General features: G+C 51.6%; 2 protein-coding genes and 1 pseudogene across 2 annotated transcripts in view; 2 read left to right on the forward strand and 1 right to left on the reverse strand.

The window, feature by feature from the left end:
- Positions 1 to 3974, forward strand: part of LOC140190237 (transcription factor E3-like) — a 48369-nt gene extending 44395 nt beyond the window's left edge. Inside the window, exons 9-10 of the mRNA XM_072246799.1 lie at positions 1518 to 1665; positions 2430 to 3974. Coding sequence (XP_072102900.1) covers positions 1518 to 1665; positions 2430 to 2822 — 541 coding nt within the window. The 3' untranslated portion in view covers positions 2823 to 3974. The remainder of the gene's footprint in view (positions 1 to 1517; positions 1666 to 2429) is intronic.
- Positions 3975 to 11034: 7060 nt separating this feature from the next.
- Positions 11035 to 15002, forward strand: LOC140190260 (tubulin alpha chain-like; annotated as a pseudogene).
- Positions 15003 to 17595: 2593 nt separating this feature from the next.
- imp4 (IMP U3 small nucleolar ribonucleoprotein 4) overlaps positions 17596 to 20381 on the reverse strand; it is a 28314-nt gene continuing 25528 nt past the window's right edge. Inside the window, exon 9 of the mRNA XM_072246836.1 lies at positions 17596 to 19438. Coding sequence (XP_072102937.1) covers positions 19326 to 19438 — 113 coding nt within the window. The 3' untranslated portion in view covers positions 17596 to 19325. The remainder of the gene's footprint in view (positions 19439 to 20381) is intronic.

The raw sequence follows: 20381 nt of genomic DNA on the forward strand, positions 1-20381 counted from the left end.
AAGGTGATTGACTCAGGTAGAACTGTGGATTGTAGATGTTTGATAAGTTCAGAGAAGATGTGAGGGGCGCGTTTCTTGTTTACACAGAGTGGCAGGTGTCCGGAATGCGCAGCCTGGAGTGGTGATGGAGGTGAATACAACAGGGGTGTTTAACAGGCTGCTAGACACAGTAGCGTGGCGGTTAGCGCTGTGCTGTTACAGCTCGGGGCCTTCCGGAGTGTGGAGTTCGATTCCAGCATCTTCTGTAAGGAGCCTCTCTACATCCTCCCCTTGCAATGGGTGCGTTTTCTCCAGGTCCTCCGGTTTCCTCTCACAGTCCAAAGACATACCGGGTGGGTTAACTGGTCACTGTAAATTGTCCCGTGGTGAGGACAGGGTTAAATTTGGGCTGCTGGGCGGTGCCACTGAAAGGGCCGATGTCACCATGTGTGTTGGTGATGTGGGGACCCAAGTGTGCAGGAAGGGCAAACTCCCACGCAGACATTAACCTTGGACCTGCAATTAGCGCTAATCAGGCGTCCGCTAAATAACACAAGTAACGTGGAATCCCCAAGCCTATCAAAATAAACTCAACAAGTCTAAATAGAACGCACCAGAAATCACAATCAGAATCAGGTTTGATATCACTGGCATGTGTTCTAAAATTTGTTGTTGGCAATACGTAATCAAAACTGTATATGACTGTATATTAGAAGTATATATAGTGTCCTTGGGTTCAATGTCCATTCAGAGATCTGCTGGCAGAGGGGAAGAAGCTGTTCCTGAATTGTTGAGTGTGTGCCTTCAGGCTCCTGTACCTCCTCCCTGATGTTAGCAATGAGAGCAAGGCATGTCCTGGGTGATGAGGGATCCCTAATGACGGACACTGCCTTTCTGAGGCAGCACCCCTTGAAGATGTCCTGGTTGCTTGGGAGGCCGGTGCCCATGAGGGAGCTGGCCGAGTTTACGACTTTCTGTAGCTTGTATCGATCCTGTGCGGTAGCCCCTCCACCAAACGGTGATGCAGCTAGAATGCTATCAAGAGTAAGTCGCTCAAGGTAAAACGCAAGGAACTGTAAACGATTAATAATTTGCGTTGAACAACCATTAACCAATTCAGGTTTACTGAGAAACCCTCGGCGTCAGTGCTCTCTGGCGCCCTGCAGAGGCCCAAAGAGCTCATTGCAGGCCAACTCTACGCGGTATCTCATTTAAGACAGGCACTTGAATGTGCAGGGAGGTGTGGGGTGTGCACTCAGTACAGGCAGGAGGGATTCGGTGTCATAAGCATAGTTAATAAAAGGGCCGATTGCTGTGTTGTGATGTTCACTGTTCTATGCTCTGTCCTGTCTGAATGTCTTGAGTTTCTTACCCAGTAGGAAGGTGCTGTAGATGTGTAAGGTTGTGGGGCGGGAGCGACAGCGGGACATTTTGACCCAGTGATCCGAGGCCACCGTGTCGAGCGTGGGCTCCCTGCATGCTCTCGAGTCTCAGGGTGTCTCCCCTCCTGTCTCCCTACCCCCACCCCCACCCCACAGAGAAGCCCGCTGGAACAAAGGCACCATTCTGAAAGCGTCGGTGGACTACATCCGCAAGCTGCAGAAGGAAAGCAGTCGCTCCAAGGAGCTGGAGTCCCGGCAGAGGAAGCTGGAGCACGCCAACCGGGTCCTGCTGCTGCGGATACAGGTGAGGGGCAATGGCCGTCACCGTTACCCACAGGCCTCTGTGATGGGGAAAGGGCCCTATCTGATGGAAAGGAGATACTAACATCTATGTCTCCCTCTCTCTTTCTACCCCTCCCTTTCTCTACCCCCTCCCTCTCTCTACCCCATCCCTCCCTCCCTCTACCCTCCCTCCCTCTACCCCTCCCTCCCTCTACCCCTCCCTCCCTCTACCCCTCCCTCCCTCCCTCTACCCCTCCCTCCCTCTACCCCTCCTTCCCTCTACCCCTCTCCCTCCCTCTACCCCTCCCTCTCTCTACACCTCCCTCCCCCTCCCTCCCTCTACCCCTCCGTCCACCCCTCTCTCTCCCCCTCCCTCCCTCCACCCCTCCCTCCACCCCTCCCTCTCCCCCTCCCTCCACCCCTCCCTCTCCCCCTCCCTCCCTCCACCCCTCCCTCTCTCTCTCCCTCCCTCCACCCCTCCCTCTCTCTACACCTCCCTCTTCTCCTCTCCCTCCCTTTTCCCTCTCCCTCTATTTCCATGCGAATCTCTTCCTCCTCTGTCCCGCTCTTCTGACTCTGTCTCTCTTCCCCTCTCTCACCAAACCCCTCCCTTCCCCTCTCTATTTCTCTCTCCCCGTACTGTCTCTCACCCTCCACCCTCCCTCTCTCTCTTCCCCAACACCCCCCTTCTGTCATTTCCCCCTCTCTATTCCCCAACACCCCCCTTCTGTCATTTCCCCCTCATTCTTTCCCTCCATTCCCTCTCTCTCCCCCTCCCCTCCACAGGAACTGGAGATCCAGGCCCGGGTGCACGGCCTGTCGCTGAATTCCCCCTCGGGCCTCAGCACTGCCCAGCTGGCCGCTCAGGTCATCAAGCAGGAATCGTTAGCCCCAGAGTGTATGTCGCTGGCTGCGCCAGTGCTGGGGGCTGAGACCGGCCCGCCCTTCGAGCTGGGCCTGGAGCCAGGCCTGGGGCTGGGCTTGGACCTGGGCATGGAGTCCCTGGATGAGCTGCCCTACCCCCTGAAGCTGGACTCGGGCCTGGGCGATGTGCTAATGGAGGGGCCGCTCTCGCCAGTGGGGGCAGGCGACCCCCTGCTCTCCTCTGTCTCCCCCACCGTCTCCAAGGGCAGCAGCCGCCGGAGTAGCTTCAACATGGAGGAGGAGCCCGGCCTCTAGGCCGAGGGGGAAGGTGGACACAGGGGAGAGGTGTAGGGTGGGGCACAGAGGGTGTGCCGTGCAGGAGGCTGACTATGGGGTCCCCCTTTCCTCAGACACAGTCTCCTTCCTCTAAACTGGCTCCTTCCCCTCTCTCTCAACCCCTCCCTTGCCTCTCCCTCCCCTCCTCCACCACCCCCCTTGCACTCTCCTTCCCTGCCTCTGCTCCTCCCCGCTTCCCTCTACTCTGCATTCTAGCACTCTCTATCCACACTATCTCCACCATCCCTTCCTCCCCCTCCCCTCCATCTGCCCTGTCCCACGACCACACTATCTGTCCTCTTCCTTCCATCATGCCCCACCCCGTCCTTATCATCCCTCCCCTCCCCCCCGCACCTTCCCCATCCTCATGGCTTCCTGCCTCATCTCCCTTACATCCACCCCCCCTCCCTCTCGGCTGCTTAGACTTCCTCACAGCCCCCACCCATCTCCATCACCGCCCCCACCCGCCTCCCTCACACCCCCCACCCGTCTCCCTCACAGACCCCACCCCATCTCCCTCACCTCCCCCTTGCCCAATTTCCCTCACTGCCCCCACCCCGTCTCCCTCACAGCCCCACCCATCTCCCTCAGCCCCCACCCGTCTACTCACCGCCCCCACCCGTCTCCCTCACAGCCCCCACCTGTCTCCCTCATGGATCCCACTTTGTCATAACCCTTCTCCCCCGACAGAACTTCACACTTTCCTCTTCATTTTCTCCCTTCTCATCCACCCTCTTCCCCTCAGGCACCTCTCACCCCCTGTGTATACGCCCCACTGAACTAGACTCTAAGCCCCCACTCCCCTCCCAGTCTGCTCTGTCCCGGGACCCGACTGTTTGCGAAGCCTCTCACAGTTGAGCGTCCCGGACCTCACCGGACCTGGGAGTGGAGCCGCGAAGCCGGCTGTGAATTTGGGGAGAGGAGGGGCGTGAGCTTCTCTCCAAGTGTTGGACAATTAACGAACGGCTGGACTGTAGTCGTCAACTTGACCTCTGTTCTGATCAAGGCAGCGTTTCCTGGCGCCCAGAGTGGAGATTCGCAATTTTATTTTTTAACCAGCAGGGTATATTCATTATGTAAATGTGATTATTCAGCTAAGAGATCTGTAAAATAAATTTTATATACTTCCAACACCAGATCTGTTGGACAATTGGAGGGAAGGGGTTTTCTTGGGGAACGGGGTGTGCCTGTTTCATCTGTGTCCTCAAGAGATTCTGCAGATGTAGGAAATCTTGGAGCAACATTTCAGGAATGATGCCCAACTCTATAAAAGCCCGGTTAGACCACATTTGGAGTATTGAGTTCAGTTCTGGTCACCTCAGTATAGGAAGGTTATGGAAGCTTTAGAGAGGGTGCAGAGGAGATTCACCAGGAAGCTGCCTGGATTAGAGAGCGTGTACTATGAGAATAGGTTGTGTGAACTGGGGCTGTTCTCTTAGGAGCGAAGGAAGATGAGAGACAAGTTGATAGAGGTGTACAAGATAATAAGAAGCATAGATCGTGTGGACACCCAGAGATTTTTCCCTGGGGTGGAAGTGGCTTGTGATGACTATCATTATGTACCGTGGCGTTTGATGTGGGCAATCGCTATCTTTGTTCTTAGCAAAATTTTTCTACAGAAGTGGCTTGCCATTGCCTCCTTCTGGGCAGTGTCTTTACAAGACAGGTGATCCCCCCAGCCATTACCAATACTCTTCAGAGATTGTCTGCCTGGCGTCAGTGATAGCATCACCAGGACTTGTGAACTGCACCGACTGCTCATACGACCATCCACCACCTGCTCCCATGGTTTCATGTGACCCTGATCGGGGGGCTAAGCAGGGGCTACACCTTGCCCAAGGGTGACCTGCAGGCTAGTGGAGGGAAGGAGCACCTTACACCTCCTTTGGTAGAGATGTATGTCCACCTCACCAACCAAAATACCAGCGGTATAATTTTAAGACGAATGAAGGAAAGTAATGTCAAACTAAAGCTCTTTACACATGTAGCTGTGGGTGCGTGGAATGCCCTGCCAGGGATGGTGGTAGAGGCAGATACATCCGAGGCATTTAAGAAACTCTTAGGTAGGTTCATGGACGACAGAAAAAATGGAGGGTGATGTGGTGAGTTAATGAAAGTGTGGAGGAAGAGGGGCAACTTGGAGTCCAGGTCCATAGATCCCTCAAAGTTGCCACGCAAGTTGTTAGGGTGGTTAAGACTGTTGGCCTTCAGTAGTCGGTGGATTGAGTTCCAGAGATGTGAGGTAATGTCGCAGCCTTATAAAACTCTGGTTAGACCACAGCTGGAGTATTGTAAGCAACACACAAATGCTGGGGGCGGCAGGTCAGGTATCTATGGAAATGAATGCTTCAGTCCAAAATCCTTCTTCAGGACTGGGAAGGAAGGGACAAGACGCCAGAGTGAGAAGGTGGGGGGTGGAGGAGGCTAGCTGGAAGGTGATAGGTGGGAAAGGTAAAGGGTTGAGAGGAAGGAATCTGATCGGAGAGGAGAGTTGGGGGGAGCAGAGGGAGGTGATAGGCGGGTGAGAAGAGGTAAAAAGCCAGTGTGCGGGATAGAAGAAGAGGGGAAGGGGGAGCATTTTTTTTTAAACCAGAAGAAGAAATCAATATTTATGCCATCAGGTTGGAGGCTACCCAAATGGAATATAAAGTATTGCTCCTCAGCTCCAGTGAGTATAGGCTCAGAGCCATCAAACGCTCCTCATACTCTAACCTTTTCATTCCCGTGATCACCTCACCGAGATCCTACATCTGACGATCCTATGTCACCTCTTTCTACGGAGACGATTTTACTGTCCATGTACATTGTTCCCAGCAGAGCTACCCCACCCCTCTTCCTGGCCGTCCTTACAAAGTGGATCCAAGGTTCCAACTATAATCTTTCAGCGTCCACTCTGATATCCAAAACATCATACCTGCCAATCTCTAACTGCGCCACAAGACCATCTGCCTTATTCTGTATACTGGGTGCATTCATATATAGAACCTCCAGTCTTGTATTATCACCCTCTTCAGTTATGACACCATATTACCGGAAGTTAAACTATTATACGTTTCTACAAATTTGTCTCTTTTATGTATTTTGGAGAATTTCGTACCCTCTCCTGCACTCTCCCCATTTGTTTTATCCTCGTTTTTCCAAATTCTTGAACCCACTCACCTTCAACCCATCCCACGGACCGCAATTTTGCCCTATTAACAGCCTAGCCTTCCTCACAGTCTCACTACTCAACTGTATTGCCCCGTCACTCGGGGTCCCACCCCGCGCCAAATTAGTTTAAACCCTCATTCTCCCATAGGAGAATACTTGTTAAACTGCTGGAGCAAACCTGTTCACAAGAATATCGCTTCCCTCCCTCCAGTTCAGGTGTAACCCATCCTTTTTGTGCAGGTGATACCTTCCCCAGAAGCGATCCCAATGATCCAGGGATCTGAATTCCTGCCCCCCGCACCACCAATTCGTCAGCCGCGCATTCATCCGCCAAGTCATGCTATTCTCACCCTCACTGGCACAGGCAGCAATCCAGAAATTACTACCCTGGAGATCCTGCTTTTCAGCCTTCTCCCTAACTTCTCTCTTCAGGACCTCCTCCTTTTTCGACCTACAGGTATGTCGTTGGTAATTAGGTTTTAATTAATATGCTACCTTGTTATAGGCACTGTGAGCGGACATCTATATTTTCAATGAAAGACAGATTTATTCTTGACCCTCGCATTGGGTCACAGCAGACAGACCGCAGGGACATAGGGGCAGAATTAGGCCATTCAGCCCATCGACTTCGCTCCACCGTTCCATCATGGTCGATTCATTATCCCTCTCAACCCCATTCTCCTGGCTTCTCGCCGTTAGCTTTGACACCTTGACTAATCAAGAAACTATCGAGCTCCACTTTAAATATACCCGATGACTTGGCCTCTGTAGCCATCCATGGCAATGAACCCACAGATTCGTCACTCTCCGACTACAGAAATTTATCCTTGTTTCTGTTCTAAAGGGACGTCCTTCTATTCTGAGACTGTGCCCTCTGGTCCCAGACTTCCCCACCATAGGAAACATCCTATTGAGGTCTTTCAACATTCAATAGGTTTCAATGATTCTTCAATTCCAGCGAGTCCAGGCCCAGAGGATCAAACGCTCCTCATACGATAACCCTTTCATTCCCGGAATAACTTTTGCGAATCTTCTGAACCCTCATCAATGTCAGCTCATCGTTTAAGTAAAAGGCCTAAAAACTGCTCACAATACTCCAAGTGAGCCCTCAGCATTACATTCTTGCTTTTATACTGTAGTTCTCTCGAAATGAATGCTAATGTTGCATTTGCCTTCCTCGCCACCGATTCAACCTGCAAGTTAAACCCTCTTGCACGAGGACTCCCAAGTCCTTCTGTACCTCAGATTTCTGAGTTGTATCCCCGTTTAGAATATAGTTCATGCTTTTATTTCTTCTACCAAAGTACATGGCCACACACTTCCCGACATTATTCCACCTGCCACTCCTTTGCCCATTGTCCTAATCTATGTATCTAAGTCTTTCTGCAGTCACCTCGTCTATCTTCGTGTCGTCCACAAACTTGGCCACGAAGCCATCAATTCCGTCATCCGAATCACTGACGTGTAACGTAAAAAGAAGCGGTCCCAACACCGACTGCTGCGGGACACCAGTAGTCACGGGCAGACAATCAAAAGGCTCCCTTTATTCCCACTCTTTGTTCCTGCCAATCAACCAATGCTCTAACCATGCCAGTTTCTCTCCTATAATACCATGGGCTTTTGTCTTGCTCAGCAGCCTTATGTGCGGCACCGTGACAAAAGCCGTCTGAAAATCCAAGTACACAACATCCACCGTCTACCTTGCTTGTTATTTCTTCAAAGAATTCCACCAGTTTTGTCAGGCAAGATTTTCCCTTGAGGAAACCATGCTGACTATTTTATCATGTACCTCCAAGTACCCCGAAACCACGTCGTTAACAATCGACTCCAACATCTTCCCAACGATTGAGGTCAGGCTATGCCTACATTTGCCTTTCTTCTGCCTCCTTCTCTTCTTAAAGAGTGGAGTGACATCTACAATTTTCCAGTCCTCCGCAACCATGCCAGAATCTGTTGATTTTATTATAGAAAGAGAAAGCGGGCCGTGTCGACCGTCGATGTTGCGTCCTAGCGGTCGAGATACACGAGCCAGGACAGTGCCGATATGGAGAGCAAATGTTTGCCCATGTAACAGTATCACCCTCTCCACGCAGCCGATGAACCCAAAGGAACGGGCAGAGGTCGATACAGCTCGGCACCAGCAGCGTCGCAGGGGTTGGAAGTCGGTCTCTCGGGACTCGGCTCCGGATTTTACCAGCAACACACATAAAAAATGCTGGTGAACGCAGTAGGCCAGGCAGCATCTATAGGAAGAGGTACAGTCGACGTTTCGGGCCGAGACCCTTCGTCAGGAACTGACTGAAAGAAGAGATAGAAAGAGGATTGAAAGTGGGAGGGGGAGATTCGAAATGATAGGAGGGGGAGGGATGGAGCTAAGAACTGGAAAGTTGATTGGCAAAAGGGATACGAGGCTGGAGAAGGGAGAGGATCATGGGACGAGAGGCATAGGGAGAAAGAAAGAAGTGGGGGGGTCAGAGGATGGGCAAGGAGTTATAGTGAGGGAGAAAAAAAGAGAGGATTAAATAAATAGATAAATAAGGGATGGGGTACGAGGGGGAGGTGGGGCATTAACGGAAGTTAGAGAAGTCAATGTTCATGCCATCTGGTTGGAGGCTACCCAGACGGAATATAAGGTGTTGTTCCTCCAACCTGAGTGTGGCTTCATCTTGACAGTAGAGGAGGCCGTGGATAGACGTATCAGAATGGGACGTGGAATTAAAATGTGTGGCCACTGGGAGATCCTGCTTTCTCTGGCGGACGGAGCGTAGGTGTTCAGCGAATCGGTCTCCCAGTCTGCGTCGGGTCTCGCCAATATATAGAAGGCCGCATCGGGAGCACCCGGATTTTTCCCTCGGGGTTTACTCCCCAAGCCTTCCCCATGAGTGGGTACAGCCGCAAGGCAGCGGAGGCTTGAGCTCAGTTTCCCTTCTCACAGCTGAGCTGCCGACCACGGCTGACGAGCCCCAGCTGCCCGGAGTGACTGGTGTTAAGGCATCAGTAACCCAATAACCCGCTTTTGCGCCTTCTCCTATCAGTAGAAACGGTTCCAGCGGGTTTAGTAGTTAAGTCACAATGAAGGACAGGAGCTGGACTTGTTTGGCAGAGGCTATTTGAGACGCATACCACTGAGAGCATTTAACGGGTAGTGGGCCACATCTCCACTACGCCCCCCCCCCCCTCGGCCATGCAACCTTAAGAAACAGATTTTATATCTTTTCTCAATAGTGCCAGTGACAGTATACTGTCATCGCTCTTTATTCCAACCTGCCAACCCTCAGGCCATCCCACTCAGGGACTTGTGCTAGTATTATTTTGTGACTATGTGTGGTGTGCATTGCACGCTATATGTGCCGTAGCCCCAGAGGGCCGATGTTTCGTTTGTCTGAATGTTGAAGGACAATAAACTTGAACTTATTCTAACAGCGGGAAAGAAGTTGTCCTTGAGCCGGCTGCTACTCCTTTCAGGATTTTGTGTCTCCTGCCTGGATGGGGGTGGGGTGGGGAGAAGAGAAAATGTCCGGGTTGATTATGCTGGCTGCTTGGCTGAGGCAGCGTGAAGGGTCTAGAGAGTCCTTGGAGGCGAGGCTAGTTTCCAAGGCTTTAAAGGCTACCGAACAAGAGTTCGTAAAAGCGATTAGAGGAGTTGGGACCGAAAGGCCGGTTTCTGTAACTCCCTCCACTGTGGGCGGTGGGTGCGTTGACTACAAGTCTTGGGGGTGGGGGTGGGGTTGTTTCTGGCTGGCTGGATGAGGGAGATCGAGCCTCATCAGGTTGTCAAGCGCCGTTATGCATTATCAATTGTGGCGAACGCTTGTGTGGCACCAAGCGGACAATCTGGGCTTGTGTTTATGCTCAACTCTCCAGGCAACCAGGGGTTAATTGTCGCAGGTCGCCAATCAGAGCGCGGGCAGCCGAGGCCGTGAGCTGCTGCGACAGGCCCGGGAGAGAACATGGGGAGCTCACGTGGGTGGAACTTCGGCCGGGGCGGGGTTTAATCGTCGGGCGACGTCAGTCCTCGGGGAGCGCTCATCATTAGAGGGGACAATTTCTTTTCGGTAGAGGTAGCGGGTCGGGAGATCCTATCAATCCTTCGCCGCATAGTATATATACCTACTGGAGGACAGTGAGGCGGAGTCAGCGCCTAGTATGGAATGAACGAGATTCCAGTAGTAAATGGGTTTATTAGTGTCACTTCTACCGCGGATACAGCAAAAAAAAAACTACCTTCTTCGTTATACGTCACGGTAGCGCAGCCGTTAGCGCGACGTTATTACAGCTCGGGGGCGTCGGAGTTCAATTACCGTGTAAGGAATTTGCACGGTCTCCCCGTGAACCGCGAGGGTTTCCTCCAGGTGCTCCGCTTTCCCCCTACAGTCCAAAGACGCCCCGATTAATTGGTCGTTGTAAATTGTCCTGTGATGAGGCTTGGGGTTAAAAGGGGCGAGTTGGTGGGCGGCGCGGCTCCACGTTGCATTGCTAAATAAATAAAAGTTAAAATAATAACAATGTAAAATAAAGTGTAACAGCTACAGAGAAAGTGCACCGTAGGAGGACGATAAGGTGAAGGTCATATAGAGGCAGATTGTGAGGCCAAGAGTCCATCTTATCGTTTAATAGTGGGTAAGGAGTTCTAGTTGAGCCTGGTAGTACGCGCTTTCAGGCTCTTGTTCCTTCAGCCCAATGGGGAGGGGGTGGGGAAGAGAGTGTGTCTAAGGTGGGTGTGTGGGTCTTTGAGTTTGCTTTTCCGAGGCAGCTGGATGTAGACAGCGCCAGGGGATGGGATGGGGGGGGGGGTGAAGGTTATCCAGATGTTCTGTCTTTTTGCGCTTTGAATTTTATCTATTTTTGAGTTGGCCGCCGCTGGTGAGAACGGCGGCCATCGGAAGGTGGGAGCGGCCAGCCTCTGTGAAGCCCTGGCGAAGTTATTAATCTCGTTTCTTTCCCGCGCCGGCAGCGCGAGTGTATCTCAGTCCACATCGGCCAGGCCGGGTGCCAGATCGGTAACGTTTGCTGGGAGCTGTACTGTCTGGAGCACGGCATCCAGCCGGATGGACAGATGCCGAGTGACAAGACCATCGGAGGGGTCGACGACTCCTTCAACACCTTCTTCAGCGAGACGGGGGCGGGCAAGCACGTCCCGCGGGCCGTCTTCGTCGACCTGGAGCCCACGGTAATCGGTAAGGAGAGGGGAGGTGGGACACCGACCATTCGTGAAGGTTCCATTCAATCGGAACCATTGGCTTTAAACATGGTTGTTTTCTTCTGTTCTTAATCATCCCCACCGCCTTCTCCCTTTCCCCCGTTCTTTGCTCCCTCCTTTCCCACACAGATGAAGTCCGGACTGGCACCTACCGGCAGCTCTTCCACCCCGAGCAGCTCATCACGGGCAAGGAGGACGCGGCCAACAACTACGCGCGGGGCCACTGTTCTATCGGTAAAGAGATCGTCGACCTGGTCCTGGATCGCATCCGGAAGGTGGTAGGTACACTTGCGCCGAATGTCGGGACCCGACGCACCGGCAGGGTCCCGACACCATCGTGCCTCTGCTACCCTGAGAAGACGTCGTCAACTAGATGAACCTTCGTCCTAATTCTGCTCAGAGAGTTCACGGACCCTCGAGAAGAGCCTTAGAATAGAAATGTTTAAAATTATGAGAGGCGGAGATGAGGTGGACTGCCACTGTGCATAAACACTGATCTCTCTGGGGTGCGCAACCGCGCAGTAACTGAAATGTTCCCATGCACATATCCTTTGTTGCCCCGCAGCAGCCGGTATTTTCTTTTATATAATAATATAAATTGCTGACTAGTTTTCAGGCCGTGTAAAAAGTTCCTATTCAGAGCGATAGGAAAAAACAGGGGGACTGTGAGCGGACAACTACACTTCCAATAATAATAATAAAACCCCTATCAGATTTGTTTCTGACCCCCTCATTGGAGGCGTAGGGGACAGCCCATAAGGCATAGAAGCTGAGTTCGGCTATTCGGCCCATCGATTCTGCTCCACCGTGGCCGATTTACTATCTTTCTCAACCCCATTCTCCTGCCTTCTCCCCGTAATCTTTAACGCCCTCACTAATCAGGACCCTATCAATCGCTGCTTTAAATATACTGAATGACTTGGCCTCCACAGCCGCCTGTGGCAATGAATGACCAGCAGCATCCACAAGGTCGTCCGGACAGGTCCGCCCCATCATTGCAGGCCGACAAGAGCTGGGGAACATTTATTTATTGAGATACAGCATGGAATAGGTCCTTCCGGCCCTTTGATCCCCCGATTTAACCCCAGCCCAATCACGGGACAATGTACAATGACCAATTAGCCTACCAACCTTTAGAGCGTGGGGGAAACCGGAGCACCCGGAGGAAATACACGCAATCACGGGCAGAACGTACACACTCCTTACAGGGAGCGGCGGAAATTGTACTCCGAATTCCTTACAGGCAGCGGCGGGAAACTAGTCATGAGGAAGAACGCAACAAGGACCAGAGAGCGTTCCAGAGTGCCTCAAGGCAGACAGCCCAAGATCTGACCCGGGAGAGCCCATAGAAAAGTGGATAGCCACACAGTCTTTACCGCACAGAGAAGGGAGGACCAAATCTCGGGGGCATTGGTCAGGAGAAAGATTTTAAAATGATCTGAGGGACATTTTTGTTTCACCAACAGTGCACTCCCTATGTGGAGCGAGCTGCCAGAGGAAGAGGTTGAGGCTCTATGAATAGTACAGGCTCAGGGGCGGTCAGAGGTCAGAATTCAATTCCGTCCTCCTGTAAGTCCTTCCTGTAAGTGCGTGGGTTTCGTCCCACAATCCAAAGACGTATCGGTTAGTAGGTTGGTTAGTCATTGTAAATTCTCCCGTGATTAAGTTTGGGTAAAATAGGTGGGTTTTGCTGGGCAGCGCGGCTCGGTAGGACGGAATGGCTTGTTCTGCGCTGTATCCCTAAATAAAATACTTTGAGAAGCACATGGATAGTTAATTTGTGACTCGCTACATTGTCAGGGTAGACTTGACGGGCTGAAAGGCCTGTATCCGTGCTCGAAGCGTTCTTATCCGTCGCCGTGTAACAACACCTTGTGCCCCCGCGAGTTGGGGTGAGAGGGAACTCGGCTCGCAGTGACTGGACACTTTGTTCCCGACTCTCGCTGTCCTTTCCCCGCAGGCGGATCAGTGCACGGGGCTGCAGGGGTTCCTCATCTTCCACAGCTTCGGGGGCGGCACCGGCTCAGGCTTCACCTCCCTCCTCATGGAGAGACTCTCCGTCGACTGCGGCAGGAAATCCAAGCTGGAATTCTCCGTCTACCCGGCGCCCCAGATCTCCACCGCCGTGGTCGAGCCTTACAACTCGGTGCTGGTCACCCACTGCACCCTCGAGCATTCGGACTGCGCCTTCATGGTGGACAACGAGGCCATCTACGACGTGTGCCGGAGGAACCTGGACATCGAGCGCCCCACCTACACCAACCTCAACCGCCTCATTGCGCAGTTGGTGTCGTCCATCACGGCGTCGCTGCGCTTCGACGGCGCCCTCAACGTGGACCTGACCGAGTTCCAGACCAACCTGGTGCCCTACCCCCGCATCCACTTCCCGCTGGCCACCTACGCGCCCCTCATCTCGGCCGAGAAGGCTTACCACGAGTAGCTGTCCGTGTCCGAGATCACCAACGCCTGCTTCGAGCCGGCCAACCAGATGGTGAAGTGCGACCCCCGCCAGGGCAAGTACATGGCGTGCTGCATGCTGTACCGCGGAGACGTGGTGCCCAAGGACGTGAACGCTGCCATCGCCACCATCAAGACCAAGCGCTCCATCCAGTTCGTGGACTGGTGTCCGACCGGCTTCAAGGTGAGTGGGGCGTTTGAGAAGGGGTGGGGGGGGGTCGGCGGCGGGGATTAAACTCCTCCTATCTACACAGATTCAGTGACGTCCTCTCCCTCACATGACAACATTCTGATCCAAGCCGGCCTCGCCGTGCGGACATCCCTCTGGGATTATTCCCGTCTGCATTGCTGAGTACAGGCCTACCTTCCGTTCTGCCCGGAAAGGGGCGCGTGAGGGTGGAGGTTGCTGCGCACGCATCTAGTAGGGATGCCATTGGCTGAATGGCCTCATTCTGCCCGGTAACGTGCACGATTTGGAAACGTAAAGTCCATGCGGGAGAGGAAATAAGGAATTGGATCATTTCCTGGTGGGTCCTACTCTTCGTACCAGTCCCAACCCCAAACAAGGTCCCAATTTCCCCCCAACGGGCCGGGGACTCCTCTGTTCTTGCATCTTTACCTTTGGGGAGAGAAGGTGAGGGGTGCAGCGACTAACATTAGGGGGAACTTCTTCACTCAGAGAGTGGTGAGAGTGTGGAACGAGCTGCCATCTGGTGTGGTAAATGCGGGCTCACGCTAAAGTTTTAGGAATAAATTGGATAGGTGCATGGATGGGAGAGGTGTGGAGGGTTATGGACTGGATGCAGGTCAATGGGACAAGCGGAATAATATTTCGGCACAGACTAGAAGGGCCGAATGGCCTGTTTTCTGTGCTGCAGTGTTCTATGGTTCTAAAGTCTGACCGTTCTCTCTTCTCGGCCCCCCGCCCCCACAGGTGGGCATCAACTACCAGTCCCCGACTGTGGTGCCCCGCGGCGACCTGGCCAAGGTGCAGCGCGCCGTCTGTATGCTGAGCAACACTACCGCCATCTCCATGGCCTGGACCCGGCTGGACCTCAAGTTCGACAAGATGTACGCCAAGCGGGCCTTCGTCCACTGGTACGTGGGCGAGGGGCTGGAGGAAGGGGAGTTTCAGGACGCGCGGGAGGACATGGCCTCGCTGGAGAGGGACTACCAAGAGGTGGCGGTGGACTCCGCCGAACTTGACAATGCAGCGGAGAAAGGGGAGGAGTAGATGATATTATTTAAAGTTTAGCATTTAATCTAATTTCTAATATCGTTACGCAACGACTTAAGGTTTAGGAAATAAATTTTAACAATATAAGCCTTATAGTTCCGAAAATAAATTGTGAAATAAGTCTTTGAAACTGTGCCCATTTATTTCAAAGCACATATTAAGTAACCATCCAGAACGCGGAGATTCAGAGTAAATACAAGCACACTATAATCAATTAAAGACCGCACCCAACAAGACGGACAGCCAGTGTGCAAAAAAAAGAACAAACCGTGCAAATATAAAAATAATAATACTGAATAAATAAGCAATAAATATTTGACAACAGAAGATAAAGAGTCCTTGAAAGTGAGTCCAGAGGTTGTGGTGGTGTGAGTGAAGTTATGCCCTCTGCGTCAAGACCTAATTTTGACGTGCAGTCGTGGTGGTATGATCACTCGTTGAGCATGATGTTCTCCTAGTGGAGATTGTCCGTGCGTGAGAGGCAGTCACCGCACGGTACTTGACAGATCTTGGTTGGAACCTCCCCCTGAACCTTACCACGATGGGGCGACTAAGCTCCTAACCACCAGACGGTATCGCTGTTGGGAATTCACAAGTCTTTCTAGTACAAGGTGATGATCTTTGGAGAAACATTGAAGAGTGCAAGGATGCCGTAGGGGGATGTAGTGAGAGGGCCCAATTGTCCATGCTGACCAAGAATCCCATCTAAGCTAGTACCATTTGCCTGCATTTGGCCCATATCCCTCTTTCTGATCCAAGTACCTGTCTAAGTGTCTTTAAACCGTTTTTCATATACCTGCCTCAGTTCACTCCCTCTGGCAGCTTGGTCCCCATCGTGACCACCCTCTGGGTGAAGAAGTTACCCCACTGACCTCAAACCTCACTCCACATAGAATCAGTAACCACATTTTTTTCCCCCCAGGTACACCTACCTGTTCGTTAATGAAAAAATCTCATCAGCCAAACACGTAGCAGCAACTCAATGCATAGAAGCATGCAGATGTGGTCAAGAGGTTGAGGCTAAACTTCAGAATGGGGAATAAATGTGATCTAAGCGACTTTTGGTGTGGAATGATTGTTGGCGCCAGACAGGGAGGCTTGAGTATCTCAGACACTGCTGGTATGGCATTTTACACACGACAGTCTCTAGGGCAGGCATTCCTAACATTTTTTAAGCCATGAACAAGCAAGGGGTCTGTGGACTCCAGGCTGGGAACCCCTGCTCTAGAGTTTACAGAGAATGGCGTGAAAAATGAAATAAACATCCACCGAGAGTCAGCTCTGTGGGCAGAAATGCCTTGTTAATGAGGTCAGAGGAGAACAGCCAGGCTGGTTCAAAGTGACAGTAACTCAAACACATGTTATAACAGCAGCGTGCAGAAGAGAGCATCTCTGAACACATCGAACCTTGAAGTGGATGGGCCACAACAGAAGACCACACCAGGTTCCACTGCAGTGGTCACTTTATTAGGTACACCCCCGCACCTAATAAACTGGCCACTGAGTGGATGTACTGAAGGGTTGGTCTGCAGGCACACTAACTAATTCAGTTTATTAGTTAACTAATAGTCTATAAAATTCAGATGCAAATTCACAGGGCGCAGGGGAGAACACACATGGACTACAGCAGTCTTCGTGAAGGAGCACAAATGCAGTGTTAGCATTCATTTTGAGAGGACTAGACTACAAACACAAGGATGTAATCCTGAGGCTTTATAAAACATTGGTGAGACTGTACCTGTAACATTGTGAGCAGTTTTGGGCTCCTTATCTTTGGATGTGCTGGCATTGGAGGGGGTCCAGAGGAGGTTCATGAGAACGATCCTGGGAATGAAAGGGTTTGTGTACGAGGAGCATTTGATGGCTCTGGACCTGTACTCGCTGGAGTTAAGAATGAGGGAGGGGATCTCATTGAATCCTATTGAAACACCTAGATAGAGTGGCCAAGAAGGATGTTACCTATAGTAGGAAAGTCCAGAACCAGAGGGCATAGCCTCAAACAGAAGGACATCCCTTTAGAACAGAGACGAGGGAGAATTTTTTCAGCCAGAGGGTGGTGAATCATGGAATTCATTGCCACAGATGGCTGAGAAGGCCAGGTCATTCGGTGTGTTTAAAGCAGAAGTTCGTACTAAGTGTGTCAACGATCACAAGTAGAAGACAGAAGAATTGGGTTGACAGGAATAAAGCAGCCATGATGGAATAGCTCTTAACCACATTCTTCTGCCTTCTCTCTATAATCTTTGATGCCTTGATTAATAAGCAACCGGTCAATCTCTGCCTTAAATGCACCCAGTGACCAGGCCTCCACAGCCGCCTGTGGCAATGAATTCCAGATTCACCAACGTCTGGCTAAAGAAATTCCTAATCTCTGTTCCAAATGGACGTCCCTCTATTCTGAGGCTGTGCCCTCTGGTCCTAGACTCCCCCACCATAGGAAGCAACCACTCTATCAAGGCCTTTAATTCTTCTAAACTCCAGTGCCTTCAATCGCTGCTCATATGATAACCCTTTCGCTCCAGGACAGCGCAGAAGTGCAGTGCGTAGCGCCGATACCTCCATGTTGTGGTGACCTGGGAAAGGTCCTGACTTCTGACGTTTGCCTCGCCTCCCCAAAATCCGGTTCCCTCCCAAATCCCACGATCTAACAGCCGGACAGTCGTCGGCACCCAATCCAACGAGGCAGAGACATTAAAGTCAGCCACCGATAACAATTGGGGCTATTTTATTAAGATTGCTTACAAAACAGAATTAGGATGTTTTAAACACTGATCAGACATCAGATTGTCTTAGCCCCCCCCCCCCGAACCGTAATGAAGACATTGCACCCTCTTGCTGGTGTACAATGATAATAAACAATCCTGAATCTTGACGATCCTTATGATGGCGACCAAGAGGAGTCACTTAGACCTGGCAGTAAGTTTTTATTGATCTACCCGAAGAATCTGATTCTGTCCAGTTAATGCATCGGGCAGGGTGGGGCGTGGAGTAATTGCCTTCCAACCCCAGTGTGAGTAGGGAGATGAACGTGAGGGAATAAAAGGAGATCAGTGTAAACAGTTGGGTCTTGGGCAAGGTTTGATTGATGCGGCTTGTGATAAGCTCATGATACGACGTGTTTCTGGTTTCTGGCCACTCCTTTCTCTGTTGCGATGTTGATTGGGGTGGACTGCTGTCAACCAAGAACACAGTGCTAGATTGAACTGAACTGAACCGAGACTTAACACGCCTGGACGGTCTCACTGAATTTGTGGTTTGATGATTCATATTCTGTGCTTTTCTTGCCATTTGCACGATTTGCTCTTTTCATTTTGCATGCTGGGGGGTTTGAAGTCTTTCTGTGAATGGGTTGCATGGTTTTCTTGTTTTGTGGCAGCCTGTGAGAAGATGAACCTCAGGGTTGTACACCACGTACATATTTCGATAATCAATGTACCTTGAATCTCTGAAGTAGTTGGCGCAGCCTCTTGTTTTTGCTGAGTCCACGGGAAGAAATGGTTCAACAGGCGGCTAATTTGCGGGCCCCGAATGCGTGGTTCAGCTTGAACGGAGCAGGGGAAATCGGTGATACCGTGGATCATGGAGGAATGCCCAGAGGGAGCTTGCTGACGTCAGTAGGCAGACAGGAATACAGACAGCAGGGTGGGCACTGGCAGCAGGGAGAGGAGCAGAGTCAATATCGCTGGTCTTCGCCAGTCTGCTCCCTCCGGTTTGTGCGTACACACGCACACACATGACTGTAGGGCTAAACCAGGGGTTCCCAACAGCTTTTATGCCATGGACCAATACCATTAAGCAAGGGGTCTGCAGAGCCCAGGCTGGGAACCCATGCCTGGTAAATACAGCTCCAGTGCCATCTACAAATTCGCCGATGACACCACTGTTATTGGACCAATCACCAGTAGTGACAGGTTAGCGTACAGGAGCGAGACAGGTCACCTGGTGAGTGGTGCCCCCACAGTACCAACACCAGTAAGACTGAAGAGCAGATGGCTGACCTCAGGAAGGGAAGGAGGGTGAGCATTCGCCAGTTTATACTGAGGGTGGTGGGGGGGTAGGAATTGGCGGCAGAGTCCGGAATCCTTGCTCCATGTCCACCCACCCTCTTGAAATTCACTGTTAGTTCTACTTCGTCGCTGAGTTAAAATGTTTCTTCGTCATTGCCAAGTCGAAATCTTGGGAGTCTACTCGAACATCACAGTGGAAACCACAAGCTGGTGAAACTTGAGCTGGTGAATAAGGTCATAAGAAGGAACTGGTTTAGCAACCAGTGCAGGTCCTGGGTTATCTGACATTGGCAGAGTTCTCTCGGTCAGGGAGAACGTTTTGGGAGAAAGCCTTGGCTGTCAAGTCCACTGGTGGCCAACGCAGCAGGCGGGAGCCTCGGCCATGCCTCTTCCCCCACAGGTGCTGACCGCTCCACCTGGCCTGCCTCACCTCACTCGATGCTCAGGTACCTCTTCTTCTTGGCTGTGTTCGTGAACGGGTGCCAGCACCACTCCATCTCGGAGGTTCGCTCGTTCTCCAGGGTCCCCAGTTTGATCTGGTACGCTGCAGTGGGGGCAGGAGGTGCAACTGAGTGACAGGGTTCGCCTGGTTCTAATTAGTCCCACCAAAGGTGGCAATACTTCAGGCATTTACTGAGACACCGAGCAAGGGCCTTTCAAACCCAGTCAGGTCCGCCCTCAGGGACTGCAAAATCCTAATCAAGTCTACTTTGCTTCTCAAACCACTGAACAGCAGCCAGTCCTCCCAAATCCCCAGTACACAGCCAGCAGAATCAAATTCCCACACACCCTAGATATTTTCTTTTCTCCATTCTCCCAGAGGGCAGAAGATGCGTGAAAGCTCATACCAGGGTCAAGGACAGCCACTAATCTGCTGTTATAAGACTAGTAAATGATTAACTCAAATAAGATGGACTCTTGACCTCACAGTCTACCTCGTTATGATATTCCACCTTGGTTGACTTGAGTTCTCTGAGCTTGGCAACTTACTTATCAATGTTTCATCGCCACACGAGGAGACAGCGTCAGCGCGCTGTTGAATGTGGTGCGTCCTCTGAATGCTTGGCCTTTACATACTTTCAATCATTCTAGAAATTCAATTGTGGACGTGGGGGGGAAATCTGGTCGCTGATTTGCTGTGTGGCGAACTCCGTGCGCTGTGGTCATCGAGGGGCACAAATTCCACTGGGCAGCAGTGGAAGTCGCAGCGCGAGCGAACACACGGGATTCAAGGGAATCCTGAAGCGTGGTTTTCCACAAAGAATTCTGTGAACAAACATGCAGAGCTCGATCCTATTTATGAGCCGATGCGGGCGAAATTCCAGAGATCATGTCCAGTCAGCTGATTGAAAAGCACGTAAAGGCCAAGTATTCGGAGGATACACTACATTTAACAGCGCACTGATGACGTTTCTACAAGTCAATTGTCAAGATCGGAGAACAATGCAACCCAACCATTGACTGCCCGAGCTACACCCCTTCTGAAT

This window comes from Mobula birostris, chromosome 29, assembly GCF_030028105.1.
Source record: "Mobula birostris isolate sMobBir1 chromosome 29, sMobBir1.hap1, whole genome shotgun sequence".
NCBI classification, from domain to species: Eukaryota; Metazoa; Chordata; class Chondrichthyes; order Myliobatiformes; family Myliobatidae; genus Mobula; species Mobula birostris.